Below are 12,539 nucleotides of genomic sequence, written 5' to 3'. Positions count from 1 at the left end.
TCTAATCTGAACGGAGGTGTAAAGATGATGTTATGGAAAAATGCCAGACTAATGAAAGAGATGGAAAATTTTACACTCAATTTCGGTTCCGATTGGATGGCAAAAATATTACCAAAATATAATGTTTACTATGTATCAATTTGGGACTCAATCTAATCTACAGAGTGGGAGTAGGGTGAACAATCACGTGCGTGCCCAGAACATTGGCAGTGGTCATGATCTTCACGCAACTGGGTAATCCAAATGAAAGCCGGGGCCAAACTACACGCTTCTGAGTTTCGATAAGGAATCTAAATGGTTTTGCGATTTAATAGGCATCTTTGGTTCAGAAAAACAGATCTGGGCACAATTCGGTTAACATATGGAACAAGATCGGTTGAAACTAAGTCTGTTTGAACATTAAGCTTAAGCAATAGTAAACTGAATCGTGGTAAGTTGCAGATTTTAAACTTATCGGGAAACCCTAAGAGGCTCAACCCCTGCTGGCCTTGAACTTGCGGCGCCCATTGATGTACCACATGGTGTCGTGGTAGGAGCGGGGCAGCACTTCAGTAACCGGATCCGGAGCGGAGAAGGTGTAGTGGAAGGCGTTGGTGGTCACGCGGCTGCCCGTGTATGCGTCCAGGACTTCGGCAACGGTCATGATCTGCAGGTAGTTCTCCTTGGTGTACACCACGTACGCGGTCATCTTGATGAAGCTATTCACGCTGACGGGCTTTTGGAAGCTGATGTCCGATATGTGCTCCAGTTGGGGTCGGGCCTTGCAGTAGAGGAAGGCCGTTGCCCAGCTAATCTCCAGAGCACTGCGCATGAGGAATCCCCCAAATACAGTGTTGTTTTGATTCCTGTGCTCCGGAAAGGAGGGAATAGTGCTCATCTGGAAGGAGTCGTGCATCCAAATGCAGTTGGGAGGCAGGAGGCGCTGCTGACCCGTCTGCTCGACGGGAGTAGTCCGTTTGTAGAGCTGGTATATAAGAGACTGCTCCTCGGCGTTGGGTTCCACCTTGAAGACAGACTGTGCGCTGAGTATCTGTCGTTGTTTTTTTCTATCGGCTCCGCCGGCTAGGATGACCTTCTCCTCCTCATTGGCAGGCTGTATGGGATTCACTGGAGCCGCAGCTGTGTTGGTGGCATTTCTTGCCGCCATTAGAAACAGAGCTCGCGTGATTTTCTGATACTCTTCATTGACAACCTGCTCCAGCCATACCACCACCTCCATGGAACTGCTTCCCACCCAGGAGACGTGGCCAGATAGGCGGATGTCTTGGGTGCCATTGGGTGAGACACTAGTGAAGTCAATTCGGTCCACCAGGACCGTCACGATGGAGTACGGTAAGGGGACTCCCTCCGGCAGATTGGGCACTTTCAGGTGCCTGTGACAGCACCAAGCTAAGAAGAATTGAGAAGAAAACATTTCAAGGTGGTTTTGGTATAAATATATAGATAATACCGGCAAAAAGGTCCATGTCCTCCAGGAGCCTGCCGAGACGCGCAAAGCCTCTGAAATTAATGTACTTGTCCTGCAGCACTGCATCCGTGCTCAAAGGAATGATGGCCGAGGAAAAGGAGTCCTGCATGGAACGTGCAGGCAAGTCCTCGAACTTGGGTTGGTACTTGAGTAGTTCCTCCCTGGACTTCGGCTCCGTGGTGTACCCAGGCTCTAGGCCGAAGCTCTTCATCATCTTCTCCTTGACTGGGAAGGGTAAGTGGACAACTAGTTCCTATTTCAAGTGGAAGTACTTACTCTCCGCAATGGTGGAGTATTGATTGTCCGGAGAGTTGCTGCGCCTATTAGAACTGGAAGAAATATATCCTGTAAATACGATTTCTGCTAGTTGAGTTGATGATTCACCTGTAATGTTTGATTGTCATCTTCCTGAGCATCCTGGTCTTTAGAAATCTCCGGCAGCTACCGGCTCCGAGCAAAACAGGCATAATACTGAAGTCAATAAACTTAAGACCAGGGCTCATGGAAACGAATCGGTATCTGAATCCAGATCCGAAACGAAATTAAAACTATATTTTTTTTCAGCTTTTTTGTTTGATTACAGGTAATTTGGTAAGAAAATGAAATGACTGCAAAAATTAAGGAGTATTTTGACAGTTATTATATTAATGAATATCTAATCTAGTATTCTTCGATTGATTAATTGAAGATTTGAATACTTATAAGCTGGTTAAGCACTTGATAGAACAATGGACATTTATTGCTTTTTGTAAACACAGAACTGGTAATTGCATTTCTCTGGTAGGATAGCCTGCATAATATCTTTAGTAACAATCATAGTATTCTGTCTACACTGGACTCATGCTGGCCTCAAACTTGCGACGACCTTGGATGTACCACATAGTTTCATGGTAGGAGCGGGGCAGCACTTCGGTCACCGTGTCCGGAGACGAGAAGGTGTAGTAGAACGTGTTAGTGGTCACCTGGCTTCCCGTTTCCGTGTCCAGCACATCCGCAACGGTCATGATCTGCACGTAGTTTTCCTTGGTGTACACCACATATGCGGTCATCTTGATGAAGCTATTCACGCTGACGGGCTTCTCGAAACTAATGTCCGAGATGTGCTCCAGTTTGGGTCGCGTTTTGCAGTAGAGGTAAGCGGCAGCCCAGCTTATCTCCAAGGCACTGCGCATGAGGAAGCCTCCAAAGACCCGGTTGTGGTGATTCCTGTGCTCGGGAAATGAAGGAATGGTGCTCATCTGAAAAGAGTCCTCCATCCAGCGACAGTTTGGCGGCAGGATGCGCTTGTTCAGCTCCAAAGTGTGGGTGGGAGTGGTCCTTTTGTACAGCTCGTACATAAGTGTCTGCTCCGGATCATTGGGTTCCACCTTGAAGATGGACTGGGCACAGAGAATCTGACGTTTCTTCTTTCTGTCTGCGCCGCCAGCCAGGATAACTTTCTCCTCCTCATTCGCCGGCTGTATGGGGTTCACGGGAGACGCTCCCGTATTGGTGGCATTTCTTGCTGCCATTAGGAACAAGGCACGGGTTAACTTCTGGTACCTTCCGTCAACCATCTGCTCCAGCCACACCACCACCTCAATAGAACTGGTTCCCACCCAAGAAACGTGCCCAGACAAGCGGATATCTTGGGTTCCTGAAGCCAACACATTGGTGAAATCGATGCGGTCCACCAGGATGGTCACAAATGTGTACGGCAGATGAACTCCCTCCGGCAGATTGGGCAGCACCAGGTGCTTATGGCAGCACCAAGCTGGAAATAACAGAGAATAAGAAAGTGAGCCGGGATTCCATCACCAGCAAACTTGTTCCTCGTACCCGCAAACAAGTCCATGTCCTCCAGCAGTCGGCCTAGTCGCACATTGCCCAGATAGGTCACATATTTGTCCTGCAAAGTGCGGTCCGTGCTTAGGGGAATGATGGCCGTGGTAAAGGAATCCTGCATGGCTCTTGGGGGCAGGTCCTCCAGCTTCGGTTGGTACTTGAGCAGCTGCTCCCTGGACTTGGGTATAGGATTGTAACCGGGCTCCAGCCCCAATCGTTTCATCATCTCCTGCTTGACTGTGGAAGGTGAGGGATTAGGTTGTGTTTGATTCTGCTAGAAGAATACTAACTTTCCGCCATGGTTCCGGAATCATTGGCGGCCGCTGATTGCTTGATGTGAGTGGGCGGTGAGTAATGACGCCTGCCGGAGATGGAAGTACTCATAAACATACAAATAAGCTCAGTAGTTCACATTTGGTTCTTACTTGGACATTGCAAACGATGCTGGTGTTTGTTTGGTGGCTAGTTCCATCAAGTTCCTGGTGCGGATGAGGCCCCAGCACTTTTGTGCTCCCATCAAAGAACGCAGCATCTTAGTTTTAGCAGTTTTCTCCTATCTCTTCGAGTTACTAATGTGTAACCCGTCGTTGTTCTAACCCCAAATGAAAACCAGCTGGTGGCCGCCACAGCTGACTGGCACAGTGGGCTCGATTCCATTCGTCTTAAACAAATTTTAAAGTGTTCGATTCGCTGGTGGATTAGTGCACATCGCCTTTAAACAAATTGGTCCATAAATAAATGCTTTGGCATCGCAGAATTACGCTGCACAACTAAATGCACCTTGTTAGGAAACCTTTATAAATCTCTTCATATTCAGTATTCCATCTCTTCGAGTCCACTGTTCATATAGTGTATACATGCTTATGACGTCATCGCGATTGTTGTTAATTTTAAACTGGGAATCAAAATTCCGTAGACAATTTCTCAAATTAACACATCGTTATGAATCACACATAAACTATGAACGTAAGGGATTCAAGCTGTTTAAATGTTGACTTAAGGTGTAAGAGCAATTATCAAAAATATAATAAGAAATAGTCCACGTTTGTATAAACTATATTTGGAGGGTTATTCGATGATATATACAAAGTTTTAAAAGTACCTTCCACCAAACGAAATTAACGCAGATATTCCATGAATAAAACAACAAATGATGGGAATTTTAAAATCGGAACTGCACGCTTACAGGTTCAATTCCTTGAGCGCAAAGTTCAGAACCACCGGCAAAAGACCAGCATCCTCCAGATCCAGGATCTGTTGTCGAAGGTTCTCTACCGGACGGGAATGTATCATCTGTAAGAAGATTTAGAGTTTAGAGTGGCAATAGAACATTTCACCAAGTTTGTTTAACAAACCTTTTTGATCTTCTGCCTTTGCTCGGAGCTCTGGCAGAAGCTAAGTAGAGCGGCGGCCATGTGGGGTCGATGGACGACGATGCAGTGCTGGGCGAACTGCACCAGATTAAGGGCGTGTACCACCGGACAACCCTGCAGGCGCAGCAGCGTCTTGTGGAGCAGCTCTTCCTGCTGAAAGGAGCGTGACTCGACGGCGTTCTGCAGAGGATGGCAGAGCACATAGTCCCAGGCCTGGGCGAGTCCATCCAGGTGAAGCAGATGCGGCCGGCAGCTGAGTACATCCAACAAGGCGTTCAACTCGCGCACCATATGAAACATGACCATGCGCTTCAGAATGCCGTTCCAGATTTGCGGCAGGTGTATATCAAAGCCAAGGCAAATGTTGGCCATCACCTCCAGCGAAAGAGGATTCTGCGCATTACGCTGCCAGATCATCTTCAGAATGTCAATCTTGTTGCAATGGTCGTCGGAGAACTTCTCCAGGTTTGACTTGTAGCCCAGAGCCTTGAGCTCGTGCACACACTTGATGCTGATGAACTGGCGTTGGCTGATCGTGTTGGTGAACGAGTTGCTGCCATCGTTTAGCTTGGAATAGCACTCGTACATTTGCAGCTGCGTGGAGGTGTTTACCGAGCTGATGGAAGTGTACTTTAATGAATTCGTTCTGTTAACTTTTAAATAGCAATGCTTACCCGCCCTTGAAGATCAGACCCACAAGGAACTTGACAGCCTCCGCCTTTGGCCAACTGGAAAGTATGTAGAACGCTCTATTCACATTCTCGCTGGCGTCCTGGCTGCTCGAGCATTCCGCGCTGTTGGCCTGCTCCGGCCAGTTCTGCTCCTCCATGAAAGTCTCCTCCAAAATGGTACCGTCACCCGACGACTCCACAGTCAGTGAGAGCCACTTCTGAAGCAGGCGGTACTGTATGGTGGCTAAGCAGAGGTCATGTAGCTTGGCTATCTCCGCGACCAGGGCGTTAATGTCTACTTTGCTGGACTTCAGGATCAGCTCGTGGTGGTAGAGCGCCATAATTAGCTCGGTGGGATTTTCAACCTGGCGCAGCAGCTTTTCATCGGTCAGGCCATAGACATACAGCAGGTGCTGGGTCTTCTGTATGGGATACCGCCGCTTCACCTTGGCAACCTGATCGCGACTCTTTGGATCAGTAATCAGGTGGCCCTTCTCCTTGACAAACTTCCAGCACTCGTAGGAAGCTTCCACCTGATCGGCTCCATCACGAGCATAGTTGGACACGAAGTACAGTATAAGAAATGCCTTGTTTGGGTTGTTCACGTTCTCGACCAGCCGTAGTATTGATTGCAGGAAAGCATTATTCGTGGGATGAAGACTCCAGGATTCCGATTCATTTTTCGACTTGTACTCCGATATCGAGTTCTTTACTGCCGACATGCAGAAATAGTCGCAGTTCTGGGAACTATCCTTCGAACCCTTTAAAGCCGTGTACATCTGAATCAGTGGAAACCAGCTTTGGCAGTTGTCCACGTTTAGTTCGCTGTCTGAATAGGAGAAACGAAAACTAGAGTTAAATAGGAATTTTAAGCTTTAAAACATTTTCTGTTGAATATACCCAGAATATCCTTAAGAGGTTGCTCTACGATGGGCTTGAAAGGCAGGCGATATCGTGATATCTTCGGCATAACGCCATTTTCCCTTTGTGATTTGAGCCACATGTCGGTCTCCACTTGACCTGGCCGATTACGTCTTCGGGTGATCATCTTGTGCCTCAGGAAGTGCAAAATGTTCATCCAAATTTCCATTTCCTTGGGAGCCGAATCGAAGTACATGAGGATGTTGATCACACACATGTACAACTCGTAGAAATAAATGTTGATCTAAACGATTTAAAAAGTATTACAAAAAACAAGAGAGAACGCTATAGTCGAGTTCCCCGACTATCTGATACCCGTTACTCAGCTAGTGGAAGGGAGAAGGAGAGTCTTAAACACAGTTTTTGGCGGTTTGTAGGCGTTATAGTGGGCGTGGCAGAAAGTTTTTTGGCAAATCGATAGAAACTTACAAGACTAATACAAAAATGAAAAAATATCAAAACATTTTTCAAAAGTGTGGGCGTAGCAGCTTTGGGCGGTTTGTGGGCGTTAGAGTGGGCGTGGCAAAAAGTGTTTTGGCAAATCGATAGAAATTTACAAGACCAACACAAAAATGAAAAAATATCAGAGCATTTTTCAAAAGTGTGGGCGTGGCAGTTTTGGGCGGTTTGTGGGCGTTAGAGTGGGCGTGGCAACATGAATCGACAAACTTGCGCTGCTTCTATGTCCCTGGAGTCTGTATGCTTAATCTCAACTTTCTAGCTTTTGTAGTTCCTGAGATCTCGACGTTCATACGGACGGACAGACGGACGGACAGACGGACATGGCCAGATCGACTCGGCTATTGATCCTGATCAAGAATATATATACTTTATATGGTCGGAAACGCTTCCTTCTGCCTGTTACATACTTTTCAACGAATCTAGTATACCCTTTTACTCTACGAGTAACGGGTATAATAATTGTATTATTTGTAGCGATGGTGAACTTACGCCTTCAATGAAGTGCTTTAATTTGGAAGTAAAGAGCTCGACGTTATTGATTTCATTAATGTACGGTTGGCACATATCGCGCATTTCCTGGGCACTGCTTAGCATAACCAGTTCCTCGTCCCCGAAGGTATCCCTCTTCACCTCGAAGCGCAGCTCCTGGGCACTCAGAATGCTTAATATCTGGGTAATGAGAATCTTCTGATAGTCGAACCCAAAGTCCTTGCTCATGCGTTCCAAAAGCTGAACGTCAAGTTGTTTATTGTGAAATTCCTTCAGCAGGTCCTCTACGTTGTCCATGTCAGCATTGAACTTGCCCTTTATTCTTTGATCCTGCTGGCAGAACTCCAAGTAATAGAAGAGTTTCAATCTCCTGCAAACCAATAAAACGAAATTTAACATAACAAAGTTTCTAATACTATGTTCCACTTACTTGGTGCGTATTACTTGCACATGGTCCAAGTTTTCGATATACTCGTGGTACATAGCGGATAGTGTCAGGAAGTTGATTCTTTGCAGATCGGTTTTCACTTCAACGGAGAGCTTTTCCAGTAGCGCTAGTGCCTCGCTGTCCACCACCAACATGGTGAAAAGCTCTATGAAGTTCACATCCTTGTTTCCCATTGCATTTCGCAGTATGCGGCGCAGCTGGAGCGTAATGAAGCCCTCGTTGATAATCCGCTTCTTCCGGCAGTTTTGCTTCTGGAAGTCCAGCAGATACTGCGACATAACGTACCAAACGTCGTGCTCCTTCACCTTCGTCAAGTGTTCCAGTGACAGAAAGAAGTCAGCGCATGCACTGTCGACATCCTCCTTTGTGTTCTCCGACAGTCCATGGCGAACCTGCATCAACAATGAGTTGTTTGGCTCCGTTTCTATTACCATGAGCAGCAGAGTGCGAGCCAGAAACTTCACTATTGCCATGTGACCCCCCACGCTCTTCTGCGAAGGCAAACGAAAATCTTTAAAAATATAGTCAATTCAAGATTTACACGATCAATACCTTCTGAGGCAGTTGTTGAATAGGCTGCACTTCTACCTCATCAAACATGGATACTGAGTAGCGCTTCTTCGTAGTCGTCGGAACCTGTAGAGTCTTTACATCAAAGGATCCGTTAAGAGCACTGCTGAAGTTTATTGTGGTCTCGCCCATGGCTACCGAAACTCCATCGAGGGCCCGGCAAATATGCTCGTTGACGGCCTGCTCCTTGCCGTCGTAGTGAGTCTTAATGGCGTCTAGCGGGTAGTGGATAACGGCCACTCGTATGTATTTGATGAGTTCAACAAGATCACGACGACGGCTGCTCTCGTGGAGAAGGGCGGATGTGAGCAGCTCGTACGCTAAATAAAAGCTAAGCGGATCGCTCTCATTGATCAACTGCAGCGAGGATGCCGTTTCTGGAAAACAAAAATTTAGTTTTCGTTCAATCCCTTTATTGCAGAGTTGTATTCGACTTACCCTGATTCTTTCCCCTGGCGTTTTCTATTTGCTGAACCAGCAGCTCAAGTGCAAGATTGACGAACTCACCGGCATTGGCGGGCACACAGTCGATGAAGCTTATTACATGAAAAGCCAGGGCGCAGCTGAGGGGCAGGCACCCAATCCGTTGGCAAATGCGGTTCAGACCAAATACTTTTGAAAGACCGAGAGCCGTACACAGTTCACTTGTTTCACTGGCTATAAAAGCGGACACGTTCAGCGTGGCCTGTGCCCGCTCAATTATGCTTTCCATGGCCTCATCCAGTAGGCAATGACGTCTGTGCAGCGGTATAAGTTCGCTGCTACAGCTCAAAGATATGCCGAACTTCCTTAGGCGGAAACGATGCTTGATCACTAGGTAGCGGCGTTCGTAAACGGATTCAACATGCGGCAAGAACAACTTGAAAAGCTCTAGAACGTTCAGATGCTCCTGCGCTTTAATATCACTTTCAAACGAGGCAGAGGAGCTGTTCTCCAAGATGTTGGCAATGATCTCAACCACTTCCTTTCCGTTCTTCGAATTCTTCTCGCCATTCAGCGTCTTGAAGAATTCATAAGCCATCTCAATTTGTCCTCTGCGCGCCATTTGGTAGCAGCAGTTAGAGTTGGCACTCGTTGAAATGTCCGGCGCCGCCTTGGTGAGGGCGCTGATGTCGTCCAGCATGTCCGGAAGGTTCAGCTTCACAATGCGCATCATGAAAAGCTCCAGGTTGATATCAGAGCTGTCAGCCGGCCAACCGTACTTGACCTTCATGATCTTGATCACCTGAATCTCATACTCGGCATTGATCTTCACGGCCAATGGATGAGTGGAAGTTCGCAGCCTGATTAGAGGAGCTAGTGTATCCGGCCAAGGCACGGGTGCGTTTTGCAGCACAGACAAGGCGCACTCCAAACGGCTGTCCTCATTGTGGAGCAGCTCAATACAAGCCATCGCCCGTTCCAGCCATGTACTAGATGATTGCCGACTGGCTACTAACTGTGATATGTACTGCTTGATTACGTCCAGTGGCTGACGACCCTTCTCCTGGAAGATCGGGTACATGAAGTTTTTCACCAGGCGCTGAAGCTTATCTAGTTGAACGTGCTGCAAAATGCTCAAAGCAGTGGCGTCAATGGAGTCCTGCATGTAGTTGTCCAGTGTAAAGCCCATATTATAGTTGGTCTTAAGCACCGAAAGATCCTGCAGTGCGTTGACAAGATCCCGAAGTTTTCCAACGTTGCGCTCCTGCTGTCGCCGCACATCGCTGAAACGGATACAAAAGTTAAACTACATTCTGGGGCCAGAAATAGGATTTCACTTACGAGTAAGTGAACTGGATCTCCTCAAAAATGTCCAGTATCTTCGTGCAGAACTCCAGTCCGATATCCGGCCAATGTGGACTGTACTGCAGATTCCGTGTCATCTCAATGCTCCAGTCGGTTATGAAGGGCATTATGCTGGGATGAGTGTTGCTGACCATCGGAATGAACTGACGCAACCACTGGACAACGTTGAAGGGCTTGGTGTTGCTCGGAATAAATCCTAAAAGCGTGCGCAACTCGTCTTCGTTTAGCAGCGGCAGAATGCTGCTCGAATGCCGACGCCAAATGAGACAGGCCGTGGGCATATCTGTGTTGAACAGCGACTTGACCATCTTGACCAAGTTGTTATCGTAAATAAACTTCTGCCAATCCGTGTTGCATTCGTAGGGATCTATTATGGCCAGAGTTTTAAGACGGTGCAGTTGCTCGTCGATTTCCAACATGTCCTCCTCGTCGTCTTCGAAATTCAACCGCTTTTTGACCTCGCGAAGATAGCGCTCGAGGATGTGTCTGGAGTTTAAGTTGATCATGCGATGGCTTTTTATGAATGCCTTACTCTCCACTTGAGACAACAATTGCAGCAAGTTTTTGAATTTATCATCCACCCCGAAGGCGTCGTTTTGGGAATTCGCGTTGCACAGCTCGACCAGAATGCGTTTCGCTTTGGCTTCATAGATGGGCTGGAGGCACAGCTCAAACTGCCTGCCAAATTCCTGTTGCAAATGGGAATGGATAACAAATGGCTAGGAGATAAATTATAGTCCATACCTCCGCCTCCTCCAATCGCCCCTTGGAAATCAACTTCTTAAAACGATCACTGGGGTCGGTCTCTGAAACGAGCATCATCTCCACAACGGAGGGTATGCTGCTCTGGTTAAGTTTCTTGGCGGCCAGATAATACAGATTGACCGCACACTTTGGCTGACGCACGAGCCATGCGTGATCAGGAACTTCTACCTCATTTTTAACAACAAGCGCTGCAATGATACAAGGTTTTAGGCCGCACTATATTATGTTTATATGTTTGCTGGATTCATACTTGGGTACTCCACTATTTTAATAAAGCGTTCCTCGCCCGTTGACTTCGTCAGCACCAGTAGCTCAATGTTCTCTTCGCTGCACTCCATAACCAGCAGATCCTCGATGAGCAGTTTATTTTCTTGGGAAGTTTGACACAAATGAACTGTGCGAGTGTATGGACAAATGTCCACCAAGTGACCGGAATTGGTGAGTGCGATACTGTAAAACATCCAGACACACATTATGGAGATTATTGCACTACAATCAGCAGTCCCACTCACATATAGTGCTCCAAGTTGAAGATCTGCTTAAGACTGCCATACTGAGCGGGCAAATCTATGCGGGTCACGTCATTCCCTGCATTTCTAAAGTTCATTGTGCTATGATCTCCAGTGATAACTAGACCGGGCTGCGTCCCCAGTTCATCCTGATTGTTCTCGGCACTGATGTTGCCGGCCACCATCCGCTTGAGCAGCACTGCACAGTCCACGTTGGTGCTGGACTTCCCCTTGGAAAGCCGTTGAATGGTAACGTCCTCTAGCAGGGCCTTTTCGCAAGCTATAGTTTCGTTTTCATTTAGGCTCATATTGCCCAACGCCTCCAAGCTGGTCTCATCAATGTCGCTTAAGCTAAAAGACATTAAATTGTTCAAGGTAAGAATGTCAACGCATAACCATTTGTCACGACCATCTCTCCCCGGATAGCTTACCTATAGATGCTTCCATTCTTGCAGGTAAAGTAGAACCGCTGATCCAGTTGATGGATGCTCCGGAAGGTCCCGCCGGTTAGGCTCACATCCTCTAGATTGACAGCGACGCTGAACAGGAGCAGACCCTTGATGAAAACCCCGTGAACTTCGCCATCGCTGAGGCCGCAGACAATCAGGTTGCCACTTGTGGAAATTGCAATGGCCTCAATGGCTGCCCCGAATGCCAGAAAGCTGCACTTGGCCACCAGTTCGTCCTCCAGGAGCAAAAGGCTCTTGTCGATGCCAATGACCATCTTGCCGCACTGCACGGAGGCCATAACATCCGGATAATTGTTTACCTAGCAAGGAAAGAATGCGGAAGTAGAAACCCAATTGCAGATTCTGCACAATAAGGACTCACTTCCTCTTCACTGCTTATTTGGAAGGTGCCTCGCGACGAGAATATGTTGGAGATGGTTTCATCCTCCAGGGAGGACGCCTCGAAGTTGCTCCACATTGCTACTTAATGCGCTCTAGCCTAATGTGCAATCCCAGCCAATTTTAAACTCTTTTTTTAAACGCCGCCAATAAACAAGCGTCGCCTGAGAGTATACCGATATCACTGCCAGCCTATCGATATACGATTGGCGGCATGCCAAACAACTACGTATCGGCCTTGAGGCTAATATGTTTGCGCGACTTATCTATATTAGAACCAGTAACGTCTGTCCAAATAGTAATTTTACCTTAAAAACAAATTAATTTTTAAATTTTTAACGTAGTCGTAAGCCGCCTCGTGCTTGCGTGCTTTGGCCACACTGTGCCGCCAACGGAATTCCGG

The 12,539-nt window shown here is 47.3% G+C and overlaps 3 protein-coding genes across 4 annotated transcripts; all 3 read right to left on the bottom strand.

Moving 5' to 3' along the window:
• Positions 1-276: 276 nt before the first annotated feature.
• On the bottom strand, positions 277-2,045 carry LOC6539019 (acyl-coenzyme A thioesterase 9, mitochondrial). 2 transcript variants are annotated; one of them, XM_015193680.3, is made up of 4 exons: positions 1,853-2,045; positions 1,745-1,797; positions 1,451-1,693; positions 277-1,389 (listed from the first exon to the last, which is right to left on the bottom strand). In XM_015193680.3, exons 1-4 carry the CDS (start codon positions 1,969-1,971, stop codon positions 473-475), a joined length of 1,332 nt encoding a protein of 443 aa, XP_015049166.1. In that variant the 5' UTR covers positions 1,972-2,045; the 3' UTR covers positions 277-472. The 2 variants fall into 2 exon arrangements, with proteins under 2 accessions (XP_015049166.1, XP_002099521.1); XM_002099485.4 differs by having other exon boundaries at positions 1,451-1,688; positions 1,853-1,916.
• A 140-nt stretch (positions 2,046-2,185) lies between these two features.
• LOC6539018 (acyl-coenzyme A thioesterase 9, mitochondrial) lies at positions 2,186-3,943 on the bottom strand. Its single transcript, XM_002099484.4, has 4 exons — positions 3,718-3,943; positions 3,583-3,653; positions 3,287-3,529; positions 2,186-3,221 (listed from the first exon to the last, which is right to left on the bottom strand). The coding sequence occupies exons 1-4, from the start codon at positions 3,822-3,824 to the stop codon at positions 2,296-2,298; spliced, it is 1,347 nt and encodes a 448-aa protein (XP_002099520.1). The 5' UTR covers positions 3,825-3,943; the 3' UTR covers positions 2,186-2,295.
• A 389-nt stretch (positions 3,944-4,332) lies between these two features.
• Positions 4,333-12,324, bottom strand: LOC6539017. The gene is made up of 14 exons (XM_002099483.4): positions 12,120-12,324; positions 11,720-12,057; positions 11,292-11,639; positions 11,030-11,229; positions 10,759-10,967; positions 9,991-10,703; positions 8,665-9,932; positions 8,209-8,603; positions 7,639-8,147; positions 7,209-7,578; positions 6,237-6,501; positions 5,340-6,165; positions 4,648-5,281; positions 4,333-4,585 (listed from the first exon to the last, which is right to left on the bottom strand). Exons 1-14 carry the CDS (start codon positions 12,213-12,215, stop codon positions 4,475-4,477), a joined length of 6,282 nt encoding a protein of 2,093 aa, XP_002099519.1. The 5' UTR covers positions 12,216-12,324; the 3' UTR covers positions 4,333-4,474.
• Positions 12,325-12,539: the final 215 nt, after the last annotated feature.

This window comes from Drosophila yakuba, chromosome 3R, assembly GCF_016746365.2.
Source record: "Drosophila yakuba strain Tai18E2 chromosome 3R, Prin_Dyak_Tai18E2_2.1, whole genome shotgun sequence".
Classification (NCBI taxonomy): domain Eukaryota; kingdom Metazoa; phylum Arthropoda; class Insecta; order Diptera; family Drosophilidae; genus Drosophila; species Drosophila yakuba.
Note: the sequence above shows the minus strand (reverse complement) of the source record. Positions and strands in the feature narration are given on the sequence as shown.